This window comes from Miscanthus floridulus, chromosome 1, assembly GCF_019320115.1.
Source record: "Miscanthus floridulus cultivar M001 chromosome 1, ASM1932011v1, whole genome shotgun sequence".
Lineage (NCBI taxonomy): Eukaryota > Viridiplantae > Streptophyta > Magnoliopsida > Poales > Poaceae > Miscanthus > Miscanthus floridulus.
In genome coordinates, this window is record NC_089580.1 from 55,050,376 (window position 1) to 55,066,218 (window position 15,843).

At 49.3% G+C, this 15,843-nt stretch overlaps 1 protein-coding gene across 1 annotated transcript; it reads left to right on the forward strand.

Moving 5' to 3' along the window:
- Positions 1–1,414: 1,414 nt before the first annotated feature.
- LOC136484280 (dirigent protein 1-like) lies at positions 1,415–2,332 on the forward strand. The gene has a single exon (XM_066481526.1). It carries the CDS (start codon positions 1,551–1,553, stop codon positions 2,166–2,168), a length of 618 nt encoding a protein of 205 aa, XP_066337623.1. The 5' UTR covers positions 1,415–1,550; the 3' UTR covers positions 2,169–2,332.
- Positions 2,333–15,843: the final 13,511 nt, after the last annotated feature.

Sequence of the window (15,843 nt, forward strand, 5' to 3'; positions counted from 1 at the left end):
CGAAGTGCTTAGGTTGATTAGACCACCACTTATGCGCTTGCTCTAGGTTTAGGCCTAGTGTTTAGTGAGGTTTACATACCTCTTATCACTCAGTGCTTGCGAGCACCATTGTTGTACATCGGAGGGGCTTGTAGTCTTACGAGATCACACCAACCGAGTTTGTGGTGTGGCCGCCACCGTGTACTGGAGGGAACAAGGCCCGCGGCGTTTCGGCCGGAAGCTTGATAGTGAAGACGGCGGGGAGCATCCGGGAGAGGCTTGCCGGAAGGCACGTCGGAGACCCACTTGCGCGTGGGAAAGGCCCGAGACTTTTCATGGAGTTACCCGACCAGGAGCTTGGCCCTTGCGAGGGGCTCCAACGAGAACTAGGGGGAAGCTTGCGCGCTTCTCGATACCTCGGTAAAAATACCGGAGTCGTCGATGTAAGTTTGCATATCTCTACCTTGCTATTTAGCTTACGCATTTACATCGATTGCTTTACTCCTTTTGCGGTAGAGATAGCAATACACTAGCAAAACCGTAGTTGCATATTTAGATATTTTATTTTTTGCATAGGTTTTGCTAGGGTTAGAAAAGGATGCCATAGTTTAAAGTTAGATTTTTAAGTTGCCTAATTCAACCCCATCTTAGGCGTCACGGTCTCCTTCATAACCGAACGTCCAGACTGACTTGGCATATCGATATCCATGTTGAGGTTATGTTGAGCTTGGCAACGATGACCTGTTGCAGCCTCCTGCATCGGGCCCGGTGGTCTGACATCTTAGGATGGATCGTCGGTGTTGTGCCATGGGAAGTCGGAGCTGCTGGCTGCTTTGTAACCATGCTCGGCAACGATGACTCATGGTAGTGTGTACTCTACCGCGTTGCATGGGTGGGCTAACCTTTCGTGGTGTTTGGCTCCACGCTTAGTTACCTTTGCTTGTATATAAACTTCATTCGTCTTAATTGAAATGCAGAGCTCCGCCATTGTTTCAAAAAAAAAAACTGACAGCCTTTCAGTCTGAATGTCTGGATGCCCTACGATGGGTGGTACTGGTAGAGAGCTTTTTGAACGGTTGCTAGGTCGAGGAAGAGAATGACTTGTATCTGGTAGTTATATTATTTGTGATTTTGAGTGGCTTCACCGCGAGTAAGTTTGACGTCCGTGACCCATATCACCATATGAATGTCTTAGACGCGAACCCATGTACAGGTTGCCAATTTTCATAACGCGTCGGTAGCTGGCTCAGGCTTTTCTGATCGAGAGACATTCTAGAGTCTAGACGGCGGCGAGGACGCATGTTAGCCGTGTAGCGTAGCGTAGTTGTCACGTACCAGTACTAGGCCGGTCACCAAACTGTTCTTGCTCTGACTGGCAATGGCAGAGTCGCAGGCAAGCAAGCACACGACGGTCACCAATACCATGCCAATTGCCATGGCGACTCAATAGGACCATGCGTGCGCTCATGTATAGTGTGGCTATAGACTATAAGTAACGACGCTCGTAGAAGCCGAGCTACTCGTCCACGACCATCGGTCATTCCACTGGTTTGCTCTCCTCTCCTGGATCCATGGCTGAATCCACGCCTCGATTCCTCTTCCTCGTCTCTCTCGTGGTGGCGGCGCTCGCCATGGCCACTGTGCCAGCGGCGGCGGCAGCGCATGATGCAGGGGGCCGCAGCCGCCTCATCCACCTGCACTTCTACATGCACGACATCACGGGCGGGCCGGGGCAGACGGCGGTGCAGGTGGTCAAGGGTCCAGGGCCGGCGCACCCGGCGATGCGCGGCTACCACTTCGGCGACACCACGGTGATCGACGACGCCCTGACGGACGGGCCCAGCGCGCCGTCGTCGCGGCTCGTGGGGCGCGCCCAGGGCACCTACACGCTGGCGTCGCTCACGGAGCCCGTGCTGGCGGTGTCCATGACCGTGGCGCTCACGGGCGGGGCCTACAACGGCAGCACCCTCGCCGTCGTGGGCCGGGACGACGTCTCCGCGGGCGTCAGGGAGCTCGCGGTGGTCGGCGGCACCGGCGCGTTCCGGAGTGCCACGGGCCACGTGCTGTGGCGGACGGCGAGGATGGAGTCCAGGGACCACATGGTGCTGGAGCTCGACGTCTACGCCACCGTGCCGGGCGCTAGTCCCGCGCCACCTCCGCAGGCCGGCGTCGTGCGTCAGGTGGCCTGACGCCCTGACGGCCTGACCTCAACCGTACCTCGACGTGACCGGATCGGACATGGTTTTGATTTACCATGCACGATCGTATAAAATTGCTTCGGCTCCGCTTATATGTCGTTTGTAATTGAACAATAATTGATTACTACTACTACTGGTGCTACTGTTACGTTGGATCGAAAATGAACGGCAAGGAAAAAAAGTTGTACCTTTGTTCTAAAATATAATAAACTTTGAGTTATTAAACCATTACTAGATTTATAAGAGAAAAATTAAATAACTATAATATCATGAGTAATATTATTTTTTCAAAGGGACAACAAAAGCTTTGTTGCTATTTATATTAGAGAAAGAAAAACGAAACAAGTGTTGGCCTAGTTTTTTTTAGTGGAACCAGACAAAAAGACCACACAACTAGGGGTATGCAACACTACCCACAACCTCGGTGCTACGACCAAACAACTACTAACTTCACATAACTATTCACTCACTAAGACAACTAACCAACTCGATCGAAACACGACCCAACTCAACTCGATTAAATTATTAGGTTTTTTAGCAGAGACAAACCAGGAAACGTGTGTTCACAACTACAAACTTCGTCATGGCAACAACTCAATAACAATGACCACAAGAAGACAACTTCACCATGAAGACATGCCATGTGCCCCCAGGACAACTAGAGGGCCGAGGATTCAACCCAAACCACTAACTTGCATTGCGAAGAGGTAGAACCACCCATGTGCCTCAACCATGAGCCATATGTCCGTGTGGAACTACAAAGGCAATGCCTCTAGGTATGGACATAATGTAGACATGTCATCGGTACTCGTCTAACAAATGGACCAGGGTTTCACCCGCAAGATCCATAGTGAGAGAAAGAGGGGGGGCATCGACAGTGACGATAGGCACTTCGAAGGAGGAATACAACACCCAAAGGGCGTTGATGTCATCAACCCAACAACAAGGCAAAGGCTTCCTCCTAGCACCCAACCCACTTCCAACAAAACCACGCCTTCAACCAACACGATCCCAGCTTTGGTGGTTGCGTCAACCATGGTCACCACTACACACATTCGCACACCGACGATGTCAACGGGAGCGCGAAGATCCACCCCACCAGGAGCAAATCTGAGCACCCAAGCAGCCATAGCCCAGACCGCCATCTCAACGCCACCAGGCAACAACCTAGCGATGTACGCCACCAAACGGCCAACTGCCAACCTGTCGGTGTTTTGTAAACCGGACTAGTAAATTTATACGATTGACACACTGCTCTAGGAAGACGATGGTAGCATACAATAGACACGAGGATTTATACTGGTTTAGGCCGGAGCCCTACGTCCAGTCTTAGAGATGATCGAGTGCATGTTCCTCGCTTGAATGCTCTGAAGGGGGTGCAAGAAAGGTGAAAGAGATGGAAGGACCTAGGCTAGGCGAAGGGCTGCTCGAAGAGAAGCTCCAGGAGCCCTACTACAATGGTGAATGAATGGAATAGTAGAGGATATGAATCTTCTTGCCCTGGCGGTCCTTATATAGAGTTTGGGGCCAGGGCTTATACAAAGAAGAGGTTCTCCCGACCGAAGGGTCGAGAGCCTGAGGGAGGGCCTAGCTAACTTGGCTTGCAAACTATGCCATCTTCTGGTGCTCATTCGGTCGTGGCTATCGTCATGGTCTTCTGGCCTTGTTGTGACAGGATGTGACGTGGTGCTACCGTGCCGGCCGTGGCGGCACTGTAGCCTCGATGGTGGTTCATCAGCTGTCCTATGAAACATGGTGTCTGTCGTGGCCTTCATCATCATCTCCTGGTTCCCAGGAGCGTCGTACCTGAAGTACATGACCGCCCTAGGTTGTCGTTCGCCTGGTGGCTTCGCGGGGCTAAGAGCCATGACCCTGAGCGTCGGGGTCAGGGTTCTCTGCCAGTCTGGATGGCCTCTGTATTGAGACTCTTGTCGTGGATCCCATCTCGTAGTGGGTGGGGTTGTACGTGCGTCTACTCGATCCGTATTTGGATGGTGGGTATTGTACCCGTTGCCACCGTGGTGCAGTGTTGTCTCGTCGGTGTGGTGTGGCACAGGGATGGTGTCTGACTGGGCTGAGGTGACCATTGTCCCCTCGGTCCTCACGAGGTCAGTGTGGCATGCTTTCTATTGTCAGAGCGGGTGTGTTTGGCTGGGCTAGACCTCTCCCCGTTCCTCCCAGGGGTCGGGATGGTGGAGAGGTCATGCGTCCATCGAGCGTCGTGCGACTAAGGAAAGAGGGAGGGGTCGTGGCTGACCCTGGCCTTGATGTCTGGCCTAGTTCGCATGGCCTAGCTGGGCCTAGGTCGTTCGGGCCTTTGCCAGCTAATGTCTTGCGGGCCACTTGGCCTACTAACTAATCGATGCCTTGAGAGACCCCGGGATTACAACCCCAACAGTAGCCCCCGAGTGTTTTTATGATCATGAAGTGATCGTGAAAGCACTGAGATGCATGTGTGTTGAGTGCAGGTTTGTAGTCATGGCTTATTCGAGCTTCGTCGCTCGATCCCTTGCAGGCCAGGGCGTTCAATGCGGTAGGTGGCCATTGTGTTTTGCCCCATCAGGATGCCCTGGCGATGTGGTACATGACCGCTGAGCTCTATCGCGTCAGTGTGCTGTGTGTCAGGGTTCATGACCCAGGTGGGGGCCAAGTGGTCTCGTCGACGCTGTACCGACCCTACCTTTTGGAGGGTCTTGATTTCCTTGACTTCACATGGGCATCTAACATTAGCTGTGACCTCCCTTGGTTCGCCACGCGGCGTGGGGGTCTCAGGCTGTTTGGTTCGCCCTTGGGCCTATAAATACGGGCCTTCCTTTCATTCAAGCCACTCATGGCAGTGTCCACAAGTTGTTCCCTCATCTGTTGTTTCTTCTCATATTGATGACGCGAGGAAATGCTTCCTCGACCTCTGCGCACATGGTCATGAGGGTTTTTGTGGCCGTGCGTTGGCTCGTAGGTCTTGGACCTTTTGTTTTTTCCACATGATCGAGCTGTGATCATGCTTTGGGCTCCGCATTGCGCGTCACCCCTGCCATTTGCATTGTCGATCTCTCCCGGAGAGGTCACGGACCTCTGACATTTTATGAGTCTCTGGAGCTAGCCTTAGGTCTGAGACCTGGGATGTAGGGAGGAGTTAGTCGGGGCTTGGCCCTGACTTCTTTCGAGATCACGGGGACCCAACTCCATTTTCCCCTAACGTCCTTGCCGACCTCGAGAGGTCATGTTGCCTTGTTAAAGGCAGGCTTGGTTTCTCCCCATGCGGGGAGAGGCATGTCCACCGTAACCATGAGGTCCGAGCGGTGCGCCTCGTCGGGGTTGATGGGTAATTCGAGTGGGACCCAATACCCTCCCCAATCGATGTGGAGTTTGGCTATGCCTTATTGAGAGACGTCCCATAAATCATTGGCCGTCAATCCCGTCGGTCCCCAACCACCTCCGTAGCGGCCAGAGGGCAAGATGCCTCTCCCTAGAGGGGGTCAACCCGGGAGACTTCGAAGTGAATGACTCGAACACAGAGAGAGATGGTCGTGTGGCTTCGTACCACCGATTAGAGCCATGGGGCCCATCTCCTCCCTGCCCCTATCCCTTTTGTGGCCTCGAGCCCTTCTAAGGTCCAGCCTAATAGAGGGTTTTCTAAGCATGACACGGGGTCATGGATACGGAGGGCCACTCGGCGTGTGAGCCTGGGGGTCGTTGACCTCCCCTAGCCACGTTGTGTCCTGGCAGTGCCCTCTCGTGATGAGTTGTTGGCCACAAAATGCGAGCGCGTGAATCGAAAGATAACGAAAATGAAAGATACGAGGCTTACTCGGGATATGTTACCGCATTGGCATCCACCGCTTGGTCTTTCGTCTGGCCACCTCCCCTGCGCTTCAAGAAAGTGGTTAGTAAATGCCAGAGGAAATGCACGTGCTCGATGTACCTCCTGCGACCGTTGCCGGGTCTTGTGTCGTCTAGGAGGCTGAACCGCCGCATCTTCCGCCTCTTGATTGCGAGTGCGTCAGTTTGCGCCCATCTTGAATTCCAACCACCGTCTTCTCCACCCTCATCCTCGTGCCGAGCCCTCGAGACGCGAGGTCTGGCTATGGGGCTTTGTTCCCAAAGTTGGGTCTTTCGTGCGGGTGGTTGACCTTCTTTCCTGTGGGACGAAAAAAGTCTCCCTCGACGTGAAAGCCCTTGCTTTGTTTGTGTTTTGGCCTATTTGACCTAAGTCTCCCCATTCGCTGATCGGGTTATGACCCCATCCTCGAGCGGCAGTGTGATCATGGGTGTTTCCCTCTTGCCAAAAGTTGACACTTAGGCTCGAGCGGGCCCAAACCGTGCATGCTTAGATCATGGTGAAGTTGTTCCTACGCGGGGTTTGGCACTGCCTCGTGAAGAGGGCATCATCACAAGCCCTGAGCACTCGAGTGACCATCCATGAGGGATCGTTGACCCCTGTTGGTTCGTCGGTTTCAGATCATGGATCTGGGATCCCAAAAGGGGCTTGTCGTGGGGACTTGGCCCTGCTTGTTTGGGATCCCCGGTGGCCTCATGGGTTGCTGCAGCCTGTTTTTTGATCAATTTTGATTTCGCCCCACGCGGGGAGATGCATGTCAACTGTAACCACATGGTCAGAGCGGTGCGCCTCATTGGAGTCGATGGGTAATCCGAGCGGGACCTAATATCCTCCCTAATTGATGTGGAGTTTGGCTATGCCTCGTCGAGAGACGTCCTATAAATCGTCGGCCGTCAATCCCGTTGGTCTCCAACCGCCTCCGTAGTGGCCAGAGGGCAAGGTGCCTCCCTCCTAGAGGGATCCACCCGAGAGACTTCGAAGCGGACAACTCGAACAGAGAGAGAGGTGGTCGTGAGGCTCCACACCACCCATTAGAGCCACATGGCCCCACCACCTCCCAGCCCCTATCCCTTTGTGGCCTCGAGTCCTTCTAAGGACCGCCCAAAAAGATGAGTTCTTAGATACAACGTGAGGTCATGGACGCGGCAGGTCGCACTGCGCGTGTACTTCAGGAATCATTGCCTCCCTGGTCGCTGCATGGCTTAATGGTGACTGCTTACCCGAGGATCAAGGAAAGGTTGCATAGGAAATTAAAGAAATGGACAAAGAGGTGTAGGTCTTATGTGTGCTCTGCCCGTCGCTTTTTCATTCCTTGCCCTTCGTCTTGTTCCGCTGGGGCCATTCCTATCTATGACCTTTTATAGAAAGGTTAGTTTACCAATTCATGAGGATAGGAGGGTTAGTATATGTTTGAAAATGAGGGCTAAGGATAGAATCTACGTAGCCGATCAATGTTCCAAAAATTGGTGTAGATCTCGCCGGTGTCGTTCATGAGTCGGTAGGATCTCGGGAAAATGATTTCGGAGATGACAAAGGGTCCTTCCTAGGGTAGCATCAACTTGTGCACGTCCTTGGTGGTCTGGACCCGTCTTAGGATGAGGTCGCCCACCTGGAACGCTCGCTCTCGGACATTCTTGTTGTGGTATCTTCATAGCGCTTGCTGGTACTTTGCGAAGCAGAGGAGTGCTGTCTCATGGGCTTCGTCTAGTTGGTCGAGCGCGTCTTGGCAATCCTTCTCCGCTTTGGTTTCGTCATATGCCAGGACTCGAGGTGCTCCGTAGTCGAGGTCGGTCGGTAAGACGGCTTCGACGCTGTACACCATGAAGAATGGTGTGAAACTGGTAGACTGGTTTGGAGTCGTTCTCAAGCCCCAGAGCATGGCCGATACCTCTCTAGCCCACCGCCCACAAATTTGTCGAGCAGATGTATCGGAAGCTGTCGTGGGATTGGTTGTCGTTGCTCGGGTGCGGTGAGCCCCTAAGCGTTTGCTCGTGACGAAGTCGTTGCGATCTTTGGGCCACGAGCTGATGAAGGTGCTTCTTCAATGCTTGGAGCGGACGTAGCCAGTGCAGATCGATCTCTTGGCAAGCTTTGGGTCGGCCTTTCTCGGCCCAACATCCTCGGTGGGCCTATAAGCCCCCGAGGGCGTCCTCTTCATGTCCAGCCCGCTGTAGCTTCTGTCTAGGAGGGCATGTGCACTCTGATGTTCGAGCCTTCATGGCATGACAACATTGTGACCATCATGTCCCTGCCTCTGGGTGCAGTTGCCACTCTCGGTGAGGGTCTAGCGTGACCTATCATTGTGGAAGTGGGATCTGAATGCCTCGCGATTTGGTTTGCTCATCGTGGCATGCGGCGCGCTCAGAGAGCCCGCTTCCTCGAATGCACGCGCCTCCGAGTAACAGCTGACAGTTCACGAAGACTTGTTGTGCGGCTTGTTCATCATGCAGGGTTGGATCTTGGTTCTAGGCTTGGCCCTATGCGATGTGGCACCGGCTGGCTGCCTAATCACTAGCGACAATGTCGCGCGGGCGGCAGGTAGTTTCGTCGCCCATGTGTGTCCTGGCTCATTGTGTTCCACTGGCGGCGGAGATGCTGCTCGGGGCGTGGCTCTACCATAGGGTCCAGTTGTTCTACATGGTGGGTCTAGACTGGGTAGAAACCGATGACGGACGTTGATCCGTTGGTTCGAGCGATCTCGTGGTTCCCTAAAAGGATGTGACCACTGCGGTCCATTCCTTGGGTGAGCTCACCATGAGCCATGGGCTTCTAACTTCCTGGGTGGAATCCTTGGCCATGGTTAGTGGCGAGAGAGGGTGTTGGACCCCCTATGTAGGTGAACTCTAGGATGCAGCCCCCGAGGGCAGTTCCAAGAGTATGTCCACCATGGACCACAGGATTCAGACCTCTAGGGTGGAGGTCTAGGCCGTGGCTAAAGGTGGACGCGGGTGCTGGCCCTTTGGTGTGGTTAACCACGTGGTTTCCCAAAAGGATGTGGCCGGTTGAGGCCATTCCCTGGGCGAGTTCATTGCAAGCCGTGGATCTTTGATTTCTCAAACGAGAGGCCTAGCCGTGGCCGGTGGTGAGCGAAGGTACTAGCCCCTCTAGGTAGGTGAACTCTAGGATGCTACCACCAGAGGCAATTCTGAGAGCGTGTCCGTTGCGGGCTACATGTCCTGGATCTATATGGCAGAGGTTTGGCTCATAGCCACGGGCGTTCGCGGGTGCTGGCCCTTTGATTCTGGTGAACTCGTAGTTTTTGAGGCGGATGTGGCCACCATGGGCCATTCCACCAGCGAGTTCACCGGCAGTGCGAGGAGCCATCGCTTCCTTCTCAACAGATGAGAGTGCGCGACTATCCCCTACTTGGCGTGCCAACTGTCGCTATTTTATACACTGGACTAGTAAATTTACATGATTATTGCACTACTCTAGGAAGACAATGGTAGCAGCCAATAGACACGAGGATTTATACTAGTTCAGGCCAGAGCCCTATGTCCAGTCTCAGAGATGATCGAGTGCGTGTTCCTCGCTTGAATGCTTTGACATTCTTACGATGGGGGTGCAAGAAAGGTAGAAGAGACGGAAGGACCTATGCTAGGCGAAGGGCTACCCGAAGAGAAGCTCTAGGAGCCCTACTACAATGGTGAATGAATGGATTGGTAGAGGATGTGAATCATCTTGTCCTAGCGGTCCTTATATAGAGTTTGGGGCTAGGGCTTATACAAAGAGGAGGTTCTCCCGATCGAAGGGTCGAGAGCCTAAGAGAGGGCCTAGCTAACTTGGCTTGCAAGCTACGCCGTCTTCTGGTGCTTGTTCGGTCGTGGCTATCGTCATGATCTTCTGGCCTTGTTGCGGTAGGATGTGACGTGGTGCTACTGTAGCCTTGATGGCAGTTCGTCAACTGTCCTATGCAACACGGTGTCTGTCATGGCCTTCATCATTGTCTCCTGGTTCCCAGGGGCATCGTACCTGAAGTACATGACCGCCCTGGGTCGTCATTCGCCTGGTGGCTTCGCGAGGCTGAGAGCCACACACCGAGCATCGGGGTCGAGGTTCTCTGCTGGTCTGGATGGCCTATGTGTTGAGACTCTTATCGTGGATCCCATCCTATAGTGGGTGGGGCTGTACATGCGTCTACTCGGTCCGTATTTGGACGGTGGGTATCGTACCCGTTGCCACCATGGTGCAGTGTTGTCTCGTCAGTGCGGCGTGGCACAGGGATGGTGTCTGACCAGGCTGAGGTGACTGTTGTCCCCTCAGTCCTCATAGGGTCAGTGTGGCATGCTTTCTCTTGTTAGAGTGGCGTGTTTGGCTAGGCTCGACCTCTCCCCGTTCCTCCCAGGGACGGGGAGAGGTCATGCGCCCATCGAGCGTCGTGCAACTAAGGCAAGAGGGAGGGGTCATGGCCAACCCCGGCCTTGATGTCTAGCTTGGTTTGCTTGGCCTAGCTAGGCCTCGGTCGTTCAGTCCTTCGCCAGCTAATGTCTTGCGAGCCGCTTGGCCTACTAACTAATCGGTGCCTTGAGACACCCCAGGGTTACAACCCCAACACAGCCCAAGCCGTGCGTAGCACTGGCCGTCACCACGTATCTCTTGTTCCTGCCTTACAGAACTGGCTGTTAGGTCCCTTGAAAACCAACCCCCCTACTCCGGGTAGTCTAGATTATCGGCCACACGAATCTAGCTGCCAACCGTGGGTAGGTGTCAGCATAGCCATTCCTCTGATGGGCGCAACCAGCGCCCCATGATCCAGGATGTCCCCCGTGCGGTTGATAAGTGGGGTAGCTTCGGGTTGATCCTAGAGGGGTCGAATATGAGTGCCACCGCCCCTACCACCAGATGGATGCTGGTGAAGTCAAGAAGAGAAGGTAAGCTTGGGATGAAGGGGTTGGGTAGAAAACTCAATGGAAGGGCGATGGTCCCTACACCATCCTCGTTGCTGCCAGGGGACCTTCACCAGTGGTGGGACGGAAGGGAGGGGTCCGGGGAGGTGAAAGGTGTGGGCGCGGTCACCCACCTGAGTTGACACTAGGGACCACGTGGGGGCCAATGAAGTGCAGTAATTCGAACAAGCAAATTTTGTTGCGCAGTCCAATGAGTAACATTATGTATATTATGAAGTATATTTTTATGATTATCAATTTGATGTCCTATATAGGAGTGGGCATAATTAACCAAAACCGAACCGAAAAATCATTTCCTTATTCGGTTCCAGATATCAAGGAATTGAAATAACCGAAGAAATTTCGGTTGTGGATAACCGAAAGAACCAAAATAAATGAATTGTACGTCACTTACTTGCAATTTTGTGGATAACCGAATTAACCTTTGCTGAAAAAAATCGGTTTGTTCGTTTAGAACCGGAACTAAATCGAAATAACCGAGAACCGGAATGATCGGTTTCTAAAAGTTTTTGGAATCGATCTGTTCCTATTTTCTAAAAACCGAATTTCTTCGATAACTTAGGAAGTGAACCAAAACCGAATACCCAGGTATTGCTAAAGGCCTGCTCGCAATTTAAGGTCGAGGTGGAAGATTGCCACCGGTCTCCACTTCCAGGCACAGGCTCATGCTGGATCAACCATGTACTTCATGTCCATCAGTTCATCAACACGTCTACATGAGGAGAGCAAGCGTCAAAACGTTTAATTTTTTTCTTTGGCCGTGTAAGGCCTATTTGGATGAGCCCAGGATAAGTACTAGTTAGGTCAGTCTCAATAACGTAGAGTTTTATAACACAGCTGTTAAGACTACCATATCAACTTTTGTGTTGGTAACTGTGACAACATGTTTCATCTAGATGAAACTCTATCGTTATAATTAACCTGTCAATTTAGTAGATTTACTGATGTGTCACACTATTAAATAAGAACGAAACTCCCATTGACACTGCTTTTATGGTAAAAAATCAGTCCAAAATAAGATTAGTCAGCTAGTTAGTCAACAACTAGTTATAGACTTGCTAATAAATTAGCTCACTTATTACCCTCTATTTGGATGTGCTAAAACTCATTTGAATTAAAAATAAACTGGCTGACAATTAGTTGTATACGTTCCAACAGGCCCTAAATAGGGATGGTAATCTAACTCTGCGGGGATGGGCGCAACCGGTACAGGTATATGGATACAAATACAATTTTTCTAGAGAAAAGACACTCGAGAGAGTGCCATATATCTAATATTGATTAAGAAAAATAATAGATGATATAAAAGATGGACAGCTTCACACAAAACAATCTTTAAACAATAAAAGATCAAAGGCTAATTACCGGGTCGTATCCTTCCTTCGCGGCTTGGAATTGCACTAAATAAACAGCAAGGGAGAAGAACACTACAAACACTATTACCATACAAAGCTTTGAATACCACAAATTCATTTGCTGTTAACAATAAGATCTAGTACCATTGAAAGAACACCTTACTTGAGGAAAACCCTAAGAACCCTACCTACAGCCTGTGTCGGTTAGAGAATTTGGCAAGAGAAATGCTTGTGTCTGAACTGCGAAGCAACTCCGCTGCGGTAGTAGACTACCAGTACTGAAGTACTATGGTCAAGTGATGAGATATGAGAAAAATATTTTCAAAGTTGGGTGATATAGCAAGGAGATCTTGTTAGGACGAGAAGGACAATCTTGACAAAATACCGTACGGATCTTGGACAATCCGTGCAACCAAATACGAGTCCTGGACGCCGCGTAGCCGCTTTTTAGATCTTTCCCGTCTACTCCTACATCTTTATTCTGTTTTCCATCAGCGAGTGTTTCCGGTTTTGGTATTTCGTTTTTTTTTCTTCCCGTCCGTGATTGTTTTGGTTTTCTGTTTTTCCGTCCATGAGTGTTTTGGTTTTCCGTCTTTTTTTCTTTCCGTGATTTTCTGTTTTTGCTTGTGGTTTTCTTGCTTGTTGCTCCGCTTTGATGGTTTTTTTTATAAAATTCAGAGATAAATAATAAATATAACATTATAGCCATTGATCCTTTCTTAAGAAATAAAGATGGAGTTCCACCGCTAAGTTGTTGAGATGTAGTTTTGATTAAGAACATAACTTACTTTTCTTAAAATATGGATCAGTTTTGATGGCCTAACTAATTTAAACCGTGAACTGAAATCTTGAGTACTTTGTTATCTAATTTAGTCTAAATAAATATATCTCTGTAATCTAAACGAGGACTATCATATGGAAGATCGAGAGAAATATCCTATCATAATCATCAACGGACAGACCAAAGCTTGACACGTCGGCAGCTACTCTTTGCCGACTTTAGCCAGAGATTACAACTACAGATTTTTTAGGCCCTAGAACTCAATATTTAACCATAGTAACACATGGATAATATAAAAATTAAAGTTATGATATATTTATGTCTAATTATTTATCTGCTTTGCAATAGGAAAAGATTCTATCAAGGTTGTATTTATGTCCATTAATTCTCACTTTGAGTACGAAGTTGCAAAACCTTCGTTGGCCAAGCACCACGAATGTTATGGCCCAGGGACTAAGGTATACTAGTAGTGTACGTAGGGGGTGCAAATGCAAGTCAAGGAACTTTTGATATTTAACTATACCGTTGCATGGATAGTAGTTTGAGGACTAAAGTCATGATGTAGTTATAGAAAAATATGTATATGCATTATCATGTATTATATACCTAATATTAAAGTGAAAATCATTTTCTTTGGTCCATCACTCCTATGCCCATATAAGAACTTGGCTGGGTTGGTGCATGCCTCCTGTGCCCATGTGAATTAGAGCAGCACGCGTCCCGCCGTCCACGCACGGTACGGAGCCCTATTACAAGGTTGAATTGGAACATATGACATAATTGTTGAATGAATCTCTAAACCACAAGTTATCCCCATATAACCACATAAGTTGTATACCCTGTTGCAACTTACGAGCATATTAACGCAAAAGAGGTTAATGGTAGCCAAATAGGAGGCCCAAAAAAAGGTGCCATTGTGCAGCCTTTTACATACAGAAAAAAAAAATGCAAGTAGGAGCGCACAGAAGTAATCGAGGAATTAAATACCACGTGGTTTATTTCCTAATCCCCATCTTCAAACCATGTACGTTCATGCTGATCCAAACATGCAAAAGGAACATGACGTGTGGACGGTGTTGTACCGGAGCGAACAGTCACACTCACGTACACCCCCGTCAAGTCAAGCATCACACCGTACGTATACAAGTTTTTCATTGATTGTACATTTGACCTGACAGTTCTGCATCAGTTCGCACGTGATTTAAGTGTTACGTACTATATAATAAGGCTAGCAAAAATAGCTGACGTTGCAGTGGGTGAATTTTTTCTTCACATGCTTCTAGTCTAGCTTAAGAAACATGACATAAATCAAGCTATCATGCGAGCTTTAGACTATATTTATTCTCCTCTCATATTTTACCATCGAACCACATCTCCCCATATGTACCAAAGTTTGGAAAAGTAATAAATAAGTTAGTTCATGTCGCCTGAGTTAAAATACCCCCTCCATTAAAAAGTTATACAACGTTCAATTTTGTCTTTTCTAGATACATAGTTTTTGCTAAACAATTAGATATACAAAACTTCTAAATACATATTAAAAGCAATGTATCTAGAAAAATCAAAACATGTTATAATTTAGAATAGCGGGAGTATAAGTGAACTGAATATAACTCAGCTTGCTAGATTTCTTGTGGTGGTATCTGTGTACCTAGATTCTAAGTTAGCGACTACATACATGTGCCTATATTTTTTTATTTTATTCTAAGATTTAACGAATATATTCTTTCAGTGGTAATAAGCAATGTCTTCTTTGACAACGAGACATGTACGGTGACTTTGTCAATTTCAAGATCTACCTGTTGAAGTTTCCGAAAGTACTCATTTGGTAGTGTGGGTGCATATGTATAGAGACTTCATCAATTTCAAGATCTTACATAGTGAGACACTCATATGGATAACATGTCTCTATATGAAACGAGTGGACGTACATAAGCATCTACATGTAAGTATGATTAAAAAAACAGAAAGTACTACAAATTAAGACGTAGCATTTTTTTTCGAACTGCACATGGTTGAAGTATTTTGTTTCATTATCAATTTGGTGCTGGGTGAACAACGGTGCTGCTGGAGTGACCAAAGTACTGATATCATCTTCTACTATGTATTCTGTTAGTACTTTCTGTTTCTATCTAGGCAGAAACCAAAGTGAAGGCACACACGCATGGTTCTTGTCTCCAACCGATATAGTGATATATCACTGACGGATTGCGGGTCAGGACAACAGTATTAAGGTTTTTACTGTCGAGTGAATATGATTATCGATTATTGTTCGGATCCTAGGTTGACGATCCGACGGTGAAGCATAATCACTACTGCTAGCTCCACGCCTTACTCGGCAATGATGGTCCGGCAAGGATTGCATGTTTTATACTAGTATCGAAACTATTTTTTTTTATAAAAGTAAAATTTTAATCTATCTTTTAGAAAGTTAATAAAAGTAGGCACTCATACACCCAATTTTTTTTATAATTTAGCCCTTTTTTTTAAGTTTATCACAAATAGACCCCTGACGGAAAGAATTAAAAAAATGGACCCTTAGCTCGGCGCCATTGATGCTGGCGCCGAGGTAGGCGCCAGCGCCTCTGGCGCCGAGTTCCTGGGGGCCCTGGCAGGGAGCTCGGCGCCGTAGATCTTGGCACCGAGCTCGGCGCCATAGAGAATGGCGCCGAGCCTTTAATACCTATTGGGCCCGCGTCTTTCCTCTCTTCTTCTCCCTCTCTCGCCCTAGGATAGCCGAGCTCCGCCGCCGCCCTTGCCTGCGCCGCACCGCCACCGCCGCTGC

Excerpts from the sequence above, each read along its gene's own strand:
- LOC136484280 (XM_066481526.1), top strand. The coding sequence starts at position 1,551 with ATGGCTGAATCCACGCCTCGATTCCTCTTCCTCGTCTCTCTCGTGGTG.